Source organism: Magnolia sinica, chromosome 3, assembly GCF_029962835.1.
Source record: "Magnolia sinica isolate HGM2019 chromosome 3, MsV1, whole genome shotgun sequence".
Taxonomy (NCBI): Eukaryota; Viridiplantae; Streptophyta; class Magnoliopsida; order Magnoliales; family Magnoliaceae; genus Magnolia; species Magnolia sinica.
The window spans coordinates 127,251,396-127,270,653 of NC_080575.1; the positions used below are offsets into that span (position 1 = coordinate 127,251,396).

General features: G+C 38.7%; 1 protein-coding gene across 2 annotated transcripts in view; it reads left to right on the forward strand.

The window, feature by feature from the left end:
- The window catches only part of LOC131241234 (mitochondrial inner membrane protein OXA1-like), a 37,138-nt gene extending 20,387 nt beyond the window's left edge, over positions 1-16,751 (forward strand). For both annotated transcript variants that reach the window (XM_058239973.1, XM_058239972.1), the window contains 5 exons: positions 9,447-9,522; positions 9,762-9,893; positions 12,433-12,540; positions 15,575-15,629; positions 16,058-16,751. In XM_058239973.1, coding sequence (XP_058095956.1) covers positions 9,447-9,522; positions 9,762-9,893; positions 12,433-12,540; positions 15,575-15,629; positions 16,058-16,347 — 661 coding nt within the window. In that variant the 3' untranslated portion in view covers positions 16,348-16,751. The remainder of the gene's footprint in view (positions 1-9,446; positions 9,523-9,761; positions 9,894-12,432; positions 12,541-15,574; positions 15,630-16,057) is intronic.
- Positions 16,752-19,258: the final 2,507 nt, after the last annotated feature.

The window sequence follows — 19,258 nt, forward strand, 5'->3', positions numbered from 1 at the left end:
ATAACCTTGCAATTTAATTTGGAAACAATCTTTTGTACCTTGGCTTTGTAATTTATAATGGGTGACTCTCTAGAACTGTCATTAAATGCTTTACATTAAAAAGGAAAACATTCTATTTGTCAAAAGTTAATGCATCCCACACTGGACTTTTTTTCTTTTCTTTTCTTTTTCTTTTTCTTTTTAAGATGACAATTCATTAAGGACATGTTTGGATACATGGAATCCTAGGCAAAAGAAAGGAAAAGTAAGAATTATCCAATGATGATTTCTATGAGAACTATTGAAACATGGATTTCCATTTTGAGTTCTTGTTTGAACTTTGAATAGCTAGTAGAAATCTCATATTCCTCTCACAATACTTACCTAGTTTCTTGTGCCAAGAACCCAAGTTATGGAAAAGCATAATAATTGCTAGGTAAAATCCACTATTCTCTTTGCTATCAAAACAAAAAATTGTCACATCAAAGGAAAACCCTTTTCCTTTTCCATTGTTTGGCATGGAATCCATGGTTCCAAAACATGGCCTAAAGGCTTGTTTGGACTCGTTGAAAGATAAATCGAGGAAATGCCATTTCCATGTAACATCATTTTTGTTTTCTGTTTTTGTAAATTTCCTGAAATTGATGGTTCTATTTCCCTTTAATTTCTTGGAGAATGCACCATTTTCATTTCCTTGCTCATGCTAGAAATTAAGGAAAAGAAGTGGAAACAACCCCTCTCTCTATACATGCACTACATGGTAGCAACATGTGCCATCGACCAACTTCCACATGTGCAACCATCCATCTCACACATCCAACATGTGCCTCCACCCATCCTTGAACACCCCATGCATCGTTGTGCCACACGTCCCAATGTCCCACATGCCACACATGCCGCAATGTTGTCAAAATCGTTATCGTTTCGCAAATCGTAGTAAGGGTTGAATTGTATCGAATCACAATTGTATCCTAAATCGTACTATTTTTAAGTGATTTTCTTAAAATTCCAAAAAATCTGCAAAATATAAATCAGAAAAAGATAAAAAGTCATCAACCATCCATTTCCCATCAATATGTGCCAAGTAATACCACCTTAAAAATCTTACAGGCAGCCTTTAATAATTTGTGTTCATTTTACCTTTTTAAAAAAACAATAATAATAAAATTGTAGAATTATGTTAGAAAAGAGGCATTTGATTTTGTAAACTGACGAGAAAAGATATTTAGATTATTTTGATTTCTAAGGTATTCTGTAACGGTAATGGTGGTTGTAATAGCCACCACCGTTACCGTTACAATACGGGCCGTAACAGCTATTATGATACTTTTAAAGAAAAATTGTGTTGGCCCCATAATGGACCGTTATGGGGCCATTATAGTCGTTACAAGTCATTTTTTTCCGTAATGGCTGTTATGACCCCATAATGCGTAATAGTTGCCACCGTTATTGTTACCGTTACACAACAGAAATTAAGGCACACCTGGTTCTACCATCATTTCCAGAATACGTATAGGTCAATATTATCGCAACCATCTATAAAAACATTTTAGATAAGCCATACATCAATTTGGTGATTTGACCAATTAAGAAATAAGAAATTGTAGGAAAATGCAACACGATTTAACGTCGAAGAGAATATTTATCATGTAATCTCTTATAATTCTAAAATCGTAGGATTCACCTAAAAGGGGGATTCAAGGTCGGATTCAAATTGTTTTGCTTAAGATTCAACTCAGTTCATAAATTGTAGGATTTTGACAACCATACATGCCACTATCATCTTCAAGTGCCTCCGATGTTGATGTGGGGGCATCTTGGTGTGATTTGAAGGATGCACCGTATCTCCATGCTGGGGTGGGGTGGCCCACAAGGTAAGGTCTATGAGATACAAAATGACCACTAGGTGGGCCCATTGTGGGACTGTGTGATTCGGGGACCCGTGCGAAACTGGGGTTGCCCACGGGTAGGTCTTGCCTTGGTTTGCCCGGGAGGGCCTACATATAGGGATTAAACGGTCATTGGGTTGCCCACAGGAAGGTCTTGCCTTGGTTTGCCTAGGAGGGCCTACATATAGGGATAAAATGGTCATTCCCTATCAGCTCTGGAGCTTTTGGTGTGTTGGTCGATTGTCCGCCATCAAAATGGTATCAGCGTGGGAGCCCAATGTTCGAGTCTCTTCATCGGCGTGGGGGTGGATGATGTAGGGGCATCTTGGTGTGATTCCAATGATGCACCACATCTCCATGCTGGGTGGGATGGCCCACGAGGTGGGGTATGTGAGATGCAAAATGGCCACAAGGTGGGGTCCACTCTAGGATAGTGCGTTTCAGGGACCCGTGCGAAGCAGGAGTTGCGCACGGGGAGGTCTCACCTGGGTTTGCCTAGGAGGGCCTTTCATATAGGGATAAACTGGCCATTCCCCATCAACTCTGGAGCTTTTGGTGCATTGGTCGGTTGTCTGCTATCAGATGCCTAATATTTGTCACCACCCATCTGTAAGTGCCCCACACCATTCATATATTACATACCCCAATGTGCCACATGTGTAATACGTGCTACCATCGTCTTCAAGCAACCCACATGTGCTATTGTGCCAATGTGCCGAATGCTTTGCTTCCATCTTCAAGTGTTCCACTTGTGCCCATATGTGACATGTGTAACCAAGGTGTCCCGTATCGGTATCGGTTGGTGTAACGGTGACCTCCAAAACCGATACGGATACGGGGGCGTAACAGTGATACGGGGGCGTAACGGCCCGTAACGGTGCAATTTTTTTTTTTTGTCAAAAAAATATGAAAAAATATGGATTAAATCCGGAATATTCTAAGCATTCCAAATATGCATTCATTTATAAATTGGAACATGTTTATGGTGGTGTAACGGTCTACTCTTTGGTGAGAAGTTGTATCGGACTATCTGATGAATTTATGAACTAGATAACCTGAATTTGACTACAAAATTCATATATTTAATTTTCTAACTATCTACTATCAATGATAGATATATTAGAATGAATGTAATATGAAAATATCTTACATTTAGGTGTTTGCAATTATTTTTGAGGGCCAAAATTCATGCGTAAATAGAAAAAAATATATAAAAAAAATATAAAATGGCACCCCAAATATGTAAAATGCACATTAACATGTTCTACTATGATTAACACATCATATGACATCATTAAAACAGCAAAAGAATCATTAAAAAATGATTTTTTGAATTTTCAAAAAACGGGCCAAATGCGTAAATAGAAAAAAATAGAAAAAAATATAAAATGACACCCCAAATATGTAAAATGCACATTAACATGTTCTACTATGATCAACACATCATATGACATCATTAAAACAGTAAAAGAATCATTAAAAAATGATTTTTCGAATTTTCAAAAAAAGGGCCGAAATAAATGCGTAAATAAAAAAAATATAAAAAATATAAAATGGCACCCAAATCTGTAAAATGCACATTAACATGTTCTACTATGATTAACACATCATATGATGTCATTAAAACAGCAAAAGAATCATTAAAAAATGATTTTTCGAATTTTCAAAAAAAGCGCCAAAATAAATGCGTAAATAGAAAAAAATATATAAAATATATAAAATGGCACCCCAAATCTGTAAAATGCACATTAACATGTTCTACTATGATTAACACATCATATGATGTCATTAAAACAGCAAAAGAATGATTATAAATTGATTTTTAGAATTTTCAGAAAAAGGGCCAAAATAAATGCGTAAAAATAAAAAAATTTTAAAAAAATATAAAATGGCACCCCAAATCTGTAAAATGCACATTAACATGTTCTACTATGATTAACACATCATATGATGTCATTAAAACAGCAAAATAATCATTAAAAATTATTTTTCGAATTTTCAAAAAAATTGCCGAAATAAATGCGAAAATAGAAAAAAAAAAAAAAAAAATAAAAAATATAACCCAAAATCTTTAAAATGAACATAAACAAGTTAAACTATGATTAACACATAAAAAAGCATGATTAAAAAAGCAAAACAACCATAAAAATTTGATTTTTCGAATTTTAAACAAAGGGGCCAAAATTCATGCGTAAATAGAAAAAATATTAAAAAATTATTAAATGGCACCCCAAATATGTAAAATGTACATTAACATGTTCTACTATGATTAACACATCATATGACATGATTAAAACAGCAAAACATATTAAAAAAGTATAAATACCTATTTTTGACGAATTTCTGAAAAATGGCCCACCGAGCTTTGATTCAAAAAAATTTGTGATATAATGTGTTTTTATCTCAAATACCTAGCTAAGGTTGGTCGAAATTAGTAGTAGAAGGAGTGAAAAACAGTTTGGAAGCAAAAGGTTTCAAAAAAACAGCAAAAAATGAGCTAAAAATGAAAAAAAAAAAAGTTACCGTTATGGCCGTTACACCACGTAACGGGCCCGTATGGTTGCCCACAGGAAGGTCTTGCCTTGGTTTGCCTAGGAGGGCCTACATATAGGGATAAAATGGTCATTCCCTATCAGCTCTGGAGCTTTTGGTGTGTTGGTCGATTGGCCGCCATCAAAATGGTATTAGCGTGGGAGCCCAATGTTCGAGTCTCTTCACCGGCGTGGGGGTGGATGATGTAGGGGCATCTTGGTGTGATTCCAATGATGCACCACATCTCCATGCTGGGTGGGATGGCCCACGAGGTGGGGTATGTGAGATGCAAAATGGCCACAAGGTGGGGTCCACTCTAGGATAGTGTGATTCAGGGACCCGTGCGAAGCAAGGGTTGCGCACGGGGAGGTCTCACCTGGGTTTGCCTGGGAGGGCCTTTCATATAGGGATAAACCGGTCATTCCCCATCAACTCTGGAGCTTTTGGTGCATTGGTCGGTTGTCTGCTATCAGATGCCTAATATTTGTCACCACCCATCTGTAAGTGCCCCACACCATTCATATATTACACACCCCAATGTGCCACATGTGTAATACGTGCTACCATCGTCTTCAAGCAACCCACATGCGCTATTGTGCCAATGTGCCGAATGCTTTGCTTCCATCTTCAAGTGTTCCACTTGTGCCCATATGTGACATGTGTAACATATGCCACTAGCCGTCTTCAAGCATCCCACATGTGCCACCATCCATCTTAAAGTGCCCCACATGCTTTAATGTGTGAAATACACCACCATCCATCTTAAAACACCCTAAATGTGTCACACGTGCCAATGTGACACATGTGCAACATGTTTCATCATTCCATCTTCAAGCTGCAACATGTGTGAATGTGTCACATTCAACAATGCGAGACATGTGCCAGTTTCCCACATGTGCCAATGTGTCACGTGACAATATGACACATGCCACTATCCATCTTTAGTGGCACACTTGTACCATCTTCTGTAGTGAAAACTTTCATGAAAATTTTTCTTTTTTCCAAACAACAAATTTGGCTATGGGGAAAATTTTCAAGAAATCTTATAAAACAATCAAGGAAAATGGATTTTCCTTCTTTTCTCTTTTTTGAAAGGTGGAAGATGACTTTTTCTTTCTCACAATTTCCAAGAAATTTTGTTTTTACATAAACACCATTTCCTCCTTTTGTGTTTCCACAAATCCTAATTGACCTTAAATGGAAAGGCGTTATATGGAAGAATATATAGATCAAGATATAGGAATGGGATTTGCCAAGATAGAGTGACAGCCAACGAACACCTCTTTCAAAAAATGAAATAAAAAACTAATATTTTAGTCTCTAATTGCTTTTTGCTAAGAAATTATGGGGCCCCTAGCATCAACAAAACATGTTTCGATGCATGTGTGCCATGGTTCAATGATCCAGATCATTGATTTAACGGACTCCACCATATGTGGGTCATGACTAGCGAACAATGAAATACCATACTACTATTTATTTTTTTTAGAGATGACAAAAAAATTTATTACGAAGGCTCGCAACAATGAGCAAAGAATACAACACCCACCCGACCAAGTCAGGCCCAACACTCTAATAAGCTGGAATATGTCTAATAACCTCCTCAGCTTTGAGTTGGGAGTTTCTAAAACTACAATCAATCCTTACACCCCAGATAGCCCAAAACACCGCCATTATGATAAGTCTTCACTTAGCTTTATTGGTTTTCCCAACCCCTCCCCCTATCAAACCCAAAGAAGATCTACAACTGTCTTTGGTATTGCCCAAACCACACAATATAGAGATAGAAAATGACTCCAAACCTTGCCAACAATGGGGCAATGGATGAAGAGGTGATTGATAGTCTCTTCATTTGCCATGCACATGAAGCAAATGTTTGGAAGAATCATTTCTCTCTTCTGTAAGTTGTCTAACGTCAGAATTCTCTTACAACCCACCAACCAAACAAACACTGCCACTCGAGGGGCCCCCGTAATACCAATGATGGAAAGGATGAGGAGAGGTACTCTGCCCAGGATCTAAGACTATACTAAACAAGGACTTTACAGTAAAAATCCCGGAAGGATTTTTGGCCTGCACCATGGCATCTTCCTCATGCAAGTTATCTGAACAAACCTTAGAACCATGAGGAGCTCAGAATATTCCTCAATTTCTGAATCTAACAAATTCCTACGACAAGGAGGCGTCCACACTACCAAGTCACCCAAGATCGAGAAGCAATCCGCTGCTGTGACAAATTGGTTGGGAGCAAGACGAGCAATTCTTGGAAACCTCGACTATAACACTTGATCGGTGCACCAAGTATCAGCCCAAAAGCGAGTACACTGCCCATTTCCCACCGAAAAGGATATGCCCCTTTGAACGTAATGCTCGGTAGCCACCACTGCTTTCCAAATGGCAGAAGTACGATACAAGGAAGATGATTTCGCAAACCATCTGCCTTCCTAATTCCCATATTTAGCTACCACCTCTACCCTCCACAATTTATCTTCCTCCACCTCGAATCTCCACACCCACTTGCACAGCAAATCGGTATTCATTTCCCCCAAAGGCTTGATGCCTGCCTCGCCATCCTGAATCGGCCTACACACTTCGCCCCATTTAAGAAGATGAAACTTCCTCCTCTCATTAGCGCCTTTCCAAAAGAAATCATGTCTCCACCTCTCTAGCCTCACGAGGACCGATTTCAGGCAACGAAACAATGATAAGAAGTAAATGGGCATATTCGAGAAAGCAGTCTTGATAAGTGCCAACCACCCTCCCAAAGACATACTCTTGCATTTCTGGCCAGCAAACTTCCTGTCAATTCTTTCGATCACCCTATCTTAAAGGTTTAGTGATCCAAACCTTAGTTGTAGGATCCTTCTAACTAGGTGTTGCTCCTGCTTCAGACTCTTGCTTTCAATCCTGCATCTAACATATTTATGTCTTGACAATTTGAAAGAGATGTTTCCCCACTTCTACACTTGAATTTGTTGCCGTTTTGCTTCACTCTTCGTGCAATTATTATCCAGACCATTAATTTGACAGACTCTGCCTTATTTGGGTTATGGCCTAGATATCTTGTAGATCGAAAGATGCTAATCCTTCAATCATTAGGATACAAATAGATATTTATGGGGAAAACCTAGCATCACGTCACAAACAAAATCAAGGTATCCTATAACAGTTACGGTGGCTGTAACGGCCATCGCCATTACCATTACGGCCTTCTTTTCTTCTTTTTTTTTTGAAAAAATCCGTTTTGGGACCATTATGGACCTTCTTTTTTCTTTTCTTTTCTTTTCTTTTTTCTGTAACGGCCATTATGATTGTTTTGTAACGATTTGGTATACCTTGAACAAAATGCTACACCATGGATCATTTTCTGTTCTAAATGTTTAAAGTAGTGAGGCTTGTACATAGTGGAAGCAATGCAGGACAATTAACCACTTGCTCCAAAAGTTTGAACTGATAGAGTATAGCGAATCAATCCCTTTATCTCATAGCCCAAGCCCCACATCGCATGGGTTAGGACCTCGGCCGAACCCCCCTCGTGGGCCCCACTTCACATGGGTTCCGCTTCACACGAGCTACGTGCCTCCTATGGGTGGGGCCCGCCTCACACGGGCCTCCCACCCCGAGTGTGCCCCTGCATTTCAGGGGTCACCCCACTCGAGCCCGGTGTGAAAATGCTTCTACATTAATCACCTCTGGTGAGGAGTCTTGAACAAGAGACCTCCTGCTCTGATACCACTTTAATGTCAGACAATTAACCACTTGCTCTAAAAGTTTGAACTGATAGAGCATGGCGAATCAATCCCTTTATCTCATAGCCCAAGCCCCACATCGCATGGGTTAGGACCTCGACCGAACCCTCTCGTGGGCCCCACTTCACACGGGCCGCCCACCCCGAGTGTGTCCCTGCATCCCACAAGCCACCCCACTCGAGTCCGGTGTGAAATGGCCCTACATTAGGAATTTAGGAAGGGTGTAGAAGATTTGGAGGATTCTGAAGTTATTTAAGAAGTTTTGTGGCTTGACATGTGTAGAGTATCTATACATTTTAGAAGGTTCCTTGATTGTTGGATAAATGCCGAGTGGCTAAATCTTGGCCATCGATGTAAAATATCCAGATGGTTCTAGGTCTATTTATAGGTGAGCTGTCATCACTCCGGACTCATTCCTTAGAACACCTTAGGAATGTAGTATTCTACTCTTAAGCAATAGACGTTCTTTCCCCTCATGTTCTCTAGCATCCTAACCAAGTTCTAGTGCACATTTTGTTGACTTGAGTAGCATTGGGGCATTCCGTGAATGCCTCACAAGCAAGAGGGCCAAGGGAGTTAGCAAGTCCATGACAAATGGCCTCCTTTGCAAAATAATGGAGCAAACCTTCTATATTTGTATATTACTTTCGACATGTCACAGGCAAAGCTCTTTGACATTGACAATCCTTCATGTAGCTCCTCTGGGTTTCATATTCTTTTGCCTATGGATGCAGGTTTGCTGCCATTACATCTTTGACTGGCCAGGGACAGGATTTTGTGACATTTTCCCACTCTGTGCTATTTCTTTGAAAAGGTAAAGGAACAAAAGAAGAAAAAAAGTGAAGTTAAGAAAGAAAATTTGCAATCATATTCAATTGGAAATGGTTGAAAGATTAAAAGGCTGGGATCTTCAAATCTGGGAGATTTCTTGGCATCTTTCATTGATGGTGGGCTCATTAGATCAATGGGTTCAGATTCCAGATAACCAAATGTGGGTCCCATATGGATGGATCATGACTGGCATTTGCTTATGAGTTGGACTCATCTTTTTTCTGTTGTTCAACGACTTCATGTTTTTTTCCATCACCCAGGACAGTTAGTTGATTTTGCCATTGTGCCTGATTTGCTTTTTACAACAACGACTGTTATGATTTTTCCCCCGTTTCAGTTATAGATTATAAGAAAAAAGCTGTTTAGAAGTCCAAGAGTTTATGAATTTGGGTTATAAAGCATTGTCTCCCTTTCCCTAGCTTCTTTGTGACCATCTGTGTTCTGGGTTATGAATTGGTTGCTGTAGGTATGGAGTCACTCCATATACTCCGTTGAAGGGGCTTTTTATCCAAGGTCCTGTTTTCATCAGCTTTTACTTGGCTGTAAGATTTTGAAGTCAATCACTTTCAGTTACATTGTTACTTAATTGCGTAAAATTTAAGTATTTGCATTCACTTGAACATTTCTATGTACTAAAATCTATACAGAGTGGCCGTATCAACATTTTGTGATATAGTATCTGTCTTTGGAAATTTATTGCAATAAACATATGCATCTCAGATGGTTTAATTTTTTTATCGAGCTCTTTCTGATTATTTCCTGTATTCCTTTTCTTTTGTAGATAACAAACATGGTTGAGAAAGTACCATCATTCAAAGAAGGTGGGGCGTTCTGGTTCGTTGATCTGACGACTCCTGATAGTTTATACATCTTTCCAGTTCTAACATCATTGTCTTTCTTATTGACTGTGGAGGTAGGCTTCCTATTATTCAACTTCTATATAACTTAGTTTAGAACCCCTTTCATGATTTTTTTAACAGTTCGAGTTAGTTTACTGGGATTGCATTATTTCTCTTCTTTTCAAGTTTACTGGGATTGCATTATTTCTCTTCTTTTCAATGTCTCCAATTATTTCTGATGTTATGGAAACTTTTCTCTGGAATGCATCGCTTTTGATTATTGATTACACTGTAAATGGATATCTTATGTCCTTTGATCTTCCGTGTGAGATCATAAACAGTTAATTTACATGCAATTTGCTCTGGAGTAGCTTTAGCTTTATATGAAAGTGATGAAGTTGCAAACCCCAAATGATATTCACAGTACACAACATATGTTGTATCTTGTTAGCCTGGATGAGAATCATCAACCTCAGAGTTGCCTAGCAGGGTTGCCAAGAAAATAATAATAAGAAGAAGGCTTAGCAGGGAACTATTGTCTTCTAATTCACACCAAGGTTACCCCCTATTTCTGCCTCACTGAATCTAGCTCCTCCAAAACTGGCCTCGCAGATTCTTCGTACATGGGCCATAACAGAAGACATAATCCATAAGACATAATCCATTGAAAACCCGTCACTAAATCACTCAACAGAACCGAGACAGAAAAAGAACCCGAAAACGAATCAACCTTACTCCACATTTCAGTTGCCTAGGGGTGTGGTGAATCACATGGAGCGGTTTACCAATAAGGGTACCTGGAAGCTTAAAAACTATCATGGCACTAAGAAGGGTCATGATCATGGATCAGTAAACGTTTGCCTGTCAACAATGCTTTCGATGAGTTTTGTGTCTAAGTCCTCGACCCTACATTCATGGGTTAGGTCCTCAGTTGAACCCTCCTCATGGGCCCCAAATCACATGGGTTCTGCCTCACAGGAGTCACCCTCCTCGCACGGGCCCCAAACCACATGGGTTTCATGGGCCACCTATCCCGATTGTGCCCCTGCATCCCACAGGCTACCCTACTCAAGCCCAGTGTGAAAATGCCCTCACATTAATCACCCCCGGTGAGGAGTCTCGAACACGAGACCATCCTGGCTTTGATACCAATTTGATACAGGACAATTAACCACTTGCTCTAAAAGCTCAAACTGATAGAGCATGGTAAATTAATCCCTTTATCTCATATAGCCTAGGCCCCACATCCATGGGTTAGGTCCTCAGTCGAGCCCTCCTTGTGGGCCCCAAATCACATGGGTTCTGCCTCACATGGGTTCCGCGGGCTGCCCCACCCCGAGTATGCCCACATATCCCACAGGCCACCCCACTTGAGCCCTGTGTGAAAATGCCCCCGCATTAGAGTAATGGCTAATAGAAGATGGAGAATAGTGCAGTGTGTGTGAGTGATCCAAGGTTCAATACTTGGTAGGTTACCTTTCAAAAAGAAAAAGAAAAAAAAAAAAAAAAAACAAGATAGAGAAGAGCACTGCAAAAGACCTTTTTTTCCCTAGTCTTTAGAGGATTATTTTAGTTCAAGTTACAGAAAATCCATTTGGGTTTCATCTAATTCATCTTTTAGCTGGATTACTGAAAGGTGCGATTGCAATGAGCTTTTTGGCAAGCAAAAGGCTTTTCTCTAGCTCCCAAAGCTCTTCTTGAGGATATGCTAGTGTGGTTTTGGTTAGGATGGCTTTGAATTGCACAGTTGATAGTTTTAATGGCAGGTTTGCAGGCAACATGGCAGTTAGTGCATCCATTGGTGCCGACAATCTAGTGACTACTGTAAAGTTGGTCCATCAATTGGTTCTGTCCATTCAGTTGCTCATGATTCTCTGTAGTCGCCATATGGACTCTCTCAAGTCAAAATTGTGGAGGGTTTGAGTCTTGTGTGAGTCCTGAGTTTTCCATCCTTGGGCATTGACCTTCCACAAAATAACATGTTCTTGACGTCAACAAGGGCACATTTTGACATTCCCATGTTGGAGACGCATGTCAGCCACACGTCGGGTGCACGCAGAATATACTAGTGGGGGCAAATTCTTCTTGTTGGGTAATGGGTACTCTGTTAGTTTTTTTTTTTTTTTTTTTTTAATGGTTTTAAGCATGTAATCCAACCCCAAATAGCTGGGACATGGTTACGATGATGATACTTTCTATATTATACAAATACAATTAGATGAACTAATATTTACTAATAATGTACATCAATATTATCATAAATACTGGTATGGTCCAGCTATGTCGAGTTTGCTGGGTTATTGATGTTCAACATATCAATATTTTTATCTGAGGTACCAACATACGTTATCTTTGTCTAAGTTCCATAGGCTCTATTTGTCTATTGACAATATTGCAATGTCATGAGAGTAGAACTTGGTTCTTGACAAAATCAAGTGGAGTCAGAACTTAGTTTCTTTGGTGGCACTAAAATTCAATATTGGCGTGCACTAGCCCAATCTTAAACATTGAACGTTTTAGTGTGGTGAGTATTCACGTGTCATTCATTTTCTGACTATTTTCAGTCATGTCTTTTATGCAAACTGAGGCTTAATGGATCTCTATCTTTCTTAGTTGAATGTGCAAGAGGGTATGGAAGGAAATCCTGTTGCTGGAACCATGAAAAAGTTCTCCAGAATTCTTGCTGTTCTGACAATTCCATTTACAATGAACTTCCCAAAGGTATGTCATATTAACTAAGCACAGTTGAGCTGGGAAATTCCGTAATATTTGATTTGTTTTATTGTAGTGTTTGCAAAGTGTTTCTTGATCAAGAGTCCATGAACAACTGAATTACTTAATATTTACTTGTATAGCATAACTGCACTTCTTTCGCCACCTACAATTTGTTAATAATATTTTTCTCCATGCATATAAAATGATTTATTCCTGTGATGCTTCTTGAAGCCATCTATGGTTAGAGATAAGAAGAGAAAGGAAGAGAGAGAGTTGCCACAGAGAATGGAAAACGAGAAGAAGGGATTGGGGTTGGACGTCCCCACCCCCCTTGCTTTTATTCTCTCAAGTTAGAAAAGCAAAAATTACCAAATTTGCCCCTCAATTATTACAAATTATTATATGTGCCCTAGGATTATCAAATATGCTGAAGGGCCACAATGCTAGAGTAAAGAGAAAAGATGGACTGCACAAGTGTATGGTCCAGACTACAGTCACCCAGGTGGGCCATATCATTGTATGGCCCACATGCATGTCAACTTTAACACCATTCATTAGAAAGTGCAAAAGTCTTATCATTTACAAGGAGATTACGTAAAAGATCCCTGCCTGTCGCTTCCACCCATCCTTTAGTCATTATCATTCTCACATATAACAAACCATTCATTAATACCGTCCAACTTAGGATACCCTCAGAGTTGTCAATGGGCCAGGCCCCTGGGCCAAATAAAGTCAAAATTGTTTTAGTAGGCCTGTCCCAACCAGTTCAAAATCTGGTACAAAACTAATCCAGGGCGGTCATTAATAGCCATTGATACTTTTCCCTTTTGTGATGCTTGGCACTAAAGTTTGAATGATGATGCCTTGATTCGATGGCTCATCAGGCCTCTGAAGAGTTCCTTAGTTTACCTTGATTTTGTACTCATTGTGGAGCCATTTATTCAGTTCAGGTTGGGTAAGTGTGTTTTTTTGCTTTTCTTTTCTTGTTGTTCCTTTGGCCTTCTTGCATAAAGCAATTTGAATCCCATCATCCAATGTTAAAGGCGAACGTATGTTCCACTGCACCCCTTTATTTTTGTATGAAAGGTTGATTAGTAAAAATAAATTAAAAAATTGGAGCATTCAAAAGTTTGGATATTTAATATTTGTAAATAATTCCCTCTAATTGTTAAGTGAGACTAAGGGGGTGATTGGATGCATAATATTAGTCACTTTGTAAATCAGTAAATTCATTAATTGCTATGTTCATGAAATTCCAACTTTTTAATTCAACAATTTTTTGCTTCTTCGTATCCTTGTCAAAATAATGATTTAGTGGCATTGCTATTTGGCTAGTCTTATCGTATTTATATTTTTGCCTTGTAGTTCTTCCAGGAGCCTTTTTTCTTCTTCTTTTTTCTTTTTATAAATTTCCTTTGACCTATTGCCGATCGAAAAATCATAGTTACATTTTGACTTAAGGTCCACTTCAAATTCTCATGTCCTTTAAGAAACACTTGATTGGACCATCTCAACCATACAATCAATGGTCATCTAAATTGACTGTCCATAGCAGTTAACAAATAAAAGGCCCAATCATGGACTGAACCAACCATCATGTGGCACCCAATTTTGATTGCTCATGCCCTTGATAATAAGTTTGATTCAACAATCATGGCCATGATATCAATGGCCACCTAAACATGTGGTCGGTATCAGATATCATATTTCTACTCCCTTTGTCAGTCTACAAATCAACTTGCTAATATTTTCACTAAGCCCTTTTTGGTTGAAGTGGGAAGACGAGACGTATTCAAGGCAAAGTGGGCATAACCGATATTTATGCCTCTGCTTGAGTGTTATAGTATATATGGGCCTGCCGTGGCCCTCTAGTTTTGGTTGTGGTCCTTTGGGCCTATTAGTTTTATGTTATTTCTTAGGTTTTTTCCTGTTTCCAATTTTACCCTTTTACTTGGGAGTATTTTATGTATTTTGCATATTTTTTCTTTGAATACAATATATGGTTGGATGTCAAACCCTACTGGTATTTTCTTTCTTTCAATGCTCTTCTACTTGGCTGTTTCATAAGCATAGCTCTTTAGAGGCATATCACCAATTTATCCACCCAAGTTTGGTTATATTGGAAATCTATCCATCTTTTTGAATGATAGGGCCAAGAGAACCAATTAAAAACAAAATTAATAATAATTGAGCCAAGACAATGGAACAAATAGCTTTGAGGAATCTACTGGGTATCAATTTTAACCAAGTCCTTGCTTCTATATAACCATTCCTACAAAAGTTGTGTTCTGAAGTTTCCATCATGATTTTGTTAGTTTTCAATCTTTTAGACTCTGGAGTCATCCTTTAGAGCTCAAATTTAGAAGTTGCCCCTGGTCTTGTCTCATTGGCAAACTCACCATCATCACCAAAAACCATACACCAAGGGATATCATCCTGGTCATCAGTGGTTAATTCATTTATAACAAGTGCAAAAGGTAAGGGTTTACTGCTGACCCCTGATGAAGACGTACAGCTATTAGGAACTCACAAGTAGGGCTGTCAATGGACCAGGCCTAGGAGGCTGAAATTTTGAACTGTTTGCATTGGGTCATTGGGATGGCCCATTCAAAATGTTGTGTTTGGGCCCAGCCCATTGACACCCATACCCATCAGTCTCGTCTAGGTTATTCTTTCTCCATCTCTGTAGAAACCATCTAGGTTATTCCTCTTCTCTCTATACGCTCCCGCTATACTGCGAAGGAAAAAAGAAAAAGAAAAAAACCTCGAATTGGTGTTCTCCCAATGATGTCATTGTTTCTTGTCTTAGTGTTTGTTCTGCCACTCTCTCCTCGAGTATGGCCTAGGCTGTTTTGATATTGTCTAGATTTATTTTACCGTCCCTAACCTAGGTTTTTGACTTTTAACTCAATATGTGATTTTGTAGATTCAATCACACAATATTAGTTAACGTGGCACATAATTTTGGATTTACTTCTCCTGTTAGATGACTTCTTTGGTATTGCACCTGATCTTAAGACTGATTTGTATATCTTGGCAGGCCATATTCTGTTATTGGGTTACCTCAAACCTGTTCTCACTCACGTACGGAATTGGTGAGTACATGTGCATCTGACTCTTTTAAGGCTGCTTTTGGATATATGACTGTATTGAATTGCGAAAAGCCAGTTTAAAGTTCAAACAAGATGGAATGAACAAATCGTAGTGGCGTGTCCTAGCATGCATGATGCGGACAAGCCCCACAATGCAGCCACATTCCTTTCATGTGTGACTTGAAATTAACGTAATTGCAATTTAGAGCCTAATCCCTCATTATTAATGCTAGGTAGGGTCCTTATGATTTGGTCGTTTCTATTTTATTGGATGAATCATTGGAATCCAATTTGATGGTCATCCAAACAGACTGGTAAATTAAAAAATGCAATTCAGTGATACCCATGTTTGGCTTTCTTGTGAGCATTTGAAAATGGATTATCAGCTAACCATATCTGCGCCATTTACTATATTTTGTTGTTTGTAACAGTCATTAAGCGCCCTCCTGTGAAGAAGTTCCTCGGACTTCCTGACCCAGTTCCGCCACCAACAACTGCACCACAGCCTGGCTCCTCTATTTTTGGGGCATCCAACCTGCTACTTGGGAGACTCAAGACCCTATTGGGGGAATATAAATCAGCAGCACTGGTCTCTTCTGCTTCACCTGTGAAGCAACCCAAACTTCCAGATACAAGAATATCTTCATCTTCTGTTATCAGTCGGAGGGTTGCAAATCTAGAAAAGGCAGTGAAAAGAAGAAAGAAAACAAAGAAGAGGTGAGTTGATCAGCATTTCCAAAATCAGATTATTGCACCGAGAATTGTGGAATTTAATCTCTGCTTGAATCAATGATCCACAAGGCATGGCAGTTGAAGAGTAGGATTTGATGCTCCATGATTCATAACAATTCAAGGAGGGATAGGTGAACTTTTAAAATATGAGAAGCAATTCTCCATGTGTAGTAATTTTGGTGAATTTTGAATGACATCTCATATATATGCGTTGAGCTATCTGCCTTTTTTTTTATATACGATTTTTTGGACGAAATTGCCCCCAGCGGGTATGTTCAATGAGGAACAACAACAATGTTATTTAATGGATTTATAGAGGGTTATTTCTATTGTAAAGGATTATGATGAATTTTTTAAGGATGGATAATGGTTAAGATATGCATTGTTAGCATAGATATGATATGGACACAGTTGATTAGATCTCTTAGGATAGATTGTATATACCTGAGAGTCCAGGATCAGAACAGTATCTCTGATGCCATGTTAGCTTTACAGACTACATTATTATAATCTTGTGGATATTGTATTGAGAGGAATACCAAAATATATCAGAGAAATACTATAAGAAGAGATCTATATAGATGTACAGAACCATATTCGATGCCATGTTAGCTTTACTGACTACATTATTGTAATCTTGTGGATATTGTATTGAGAGGAATACCAAAATATATCAGAGAAATACTATAAGAAGAGATCTATATAGATGTACAGAACCGTATTCGATGCCATGTTAACTTTACTGACTACATTATTGTAATCTTGTGGATATTGTATTGAGAGGAATACCAAAATATATCAGAGAAATACTATAAAGAAGAGATCTATATAGATGTACAGAACCGTATTCGATGCCATGTTAGCTTTACTGACTACATTATTGTAATCTTGTGGATATTGTATTGAGAGGAATACCAAAATATATCAGAGAAATACTACAAGAAGATATATATATATAGACGTACGTACAGCTGTCCATATCCTAACCAATACCTATCCTAACACTTTTTATTATCTTCTGTGTCAATGAGGCCACTTCCACTGCCTGATGTTGTTCCATTAACTCATTAAGCTGCTTCAGCTTTTTACTAACCCTTTTAACTCTGGCAGGTGGATCTGTGAGATGTATTTATAGTGAAAATACAGAGAAGAATGATAGCCAGTCAAACTGGGCGAAATGCCTGACCTGTACGGGTGAATGGTCAAGGTGAAATGGTTTCTTACCGCAAATGGGTTGATGGATAACCAGACCCATTTCTGGTTCTAGTTCTGACCCATACCGGTCCCACCGTCCACTCAGATCCAGATTTTGAAATACAGGTTTTCAAGCTATGCTTTATATATTTCTTTATGAAATTGCCCTTGACTCCAGTTTTAACTTTGGTGATTAGCAAGGGCAATTGTGGAATTCTTGTACCAAAATGTTGACTTCTACAGTTGTGGATCCCAAATTTCTGCCATTATAATAACAAAAGATGGTGTATAAGCATTACAATATTTAGCATATGGATATATCTCTACCTAAAATATATGCAAGTTGAAGTCATGACAAATACAACCATATCCATCTTATCATAAAACTATACAATATCTATCTATCACTTTCTCTGAGCTTTCGTTAGGAAAATAAATAAATAATGAATGGATTTGCCAAGTCCATGCTCGTATTTATAGCTGTTTATGCCTAATATGGTTGTGAGATCCAAGCCATCAAGTGGGCCACTTGATGCAATCCAAGCCATCACGAGGGCCGCCATCAAACACATGTCATAACTTTCGTAATGAATCCGAACATATGACAACATAGTTAAAATACTTTTTTTAATAGTCCATTGGGTCAATTGAAGCATCCCCAGTGGTTACTAACACTTCTCCTTGCTAAAATTGAAAAAGAAAACTCGAAAAATGGAAAGAAGATAGGTCTGCCACATCAATGGCTCATCCCTTGGAGGCTCATCTGTACACAGCTATGCAATAGGGGAGTATCTGCAAGACGGGACTTCTTGCCTTCTTGCCTTCTTTGTAAATCGACTTGCTAAAAACCAATCATTGGCTAGTGGCCTTTTAAGCTCCAATTTTGACAAGTAAAGAATTAGCTGGGTTTTGGCCTTTCAAGCTCCAATTTTGATAAATGGGGAATTAGATAAGGTTTGTGAAAGTGCAACCAAACGTATCAAGGCAGGCTCTTTAAACCATTGGGATCATAATGTCCACACTCTATGGCAGCACTCACCTTGGCCTTTTGTTCAGGTAGTCTTTTCTCAGGCATGGCCACTGCACTCTGGTTATTCAGTACCCCTCTCCACCTGCGGCACTCACTTTGGAGTGCCTCTTGTGTTTGGCCTCTTGTCAATTAGCCTTTTCCTAGGGCATGATGATGTCGGCTATACCAATTGTTAAGAACATAACTAACATGCCAAATGCTTCCAGACGAATGTAACGTGCCAAGCTAAGCCCTTTAAGCCATCGGGATCCTAATATACCTTTTCCTTACTATATATCTGAATTTGTGTAATAAACTAAAGTCCAATCTATAACAGCTATGCTTACGTGAACTTTTTTGTGGGTTTTCTTATTTCTTTATTTCATGAAAGAAAGGTGTTAGCAACCGAATGGAATGCTTTCTCCATGTCTTTTTAGTTAAGAGTACGTGTTGTTAATCGCTTGGGATGCTTTATTTATCTATGGAAATTAGATAGAAATTGAATTACAATTGAACAAGGCACATGTGCCAATGTGTACACGTGTAAATTGCGATGGGCAATGGCTAGATGAGTATCTAGACCATCCATCATGTGTCCCATACCTGGTCGCCCAAGCGTCTTAAGTATCTCTAAGGAAATGGATGTAAAATATTAATCATGTTACAAATGGTTTAATCATTGAGCTAAACCGTCCAT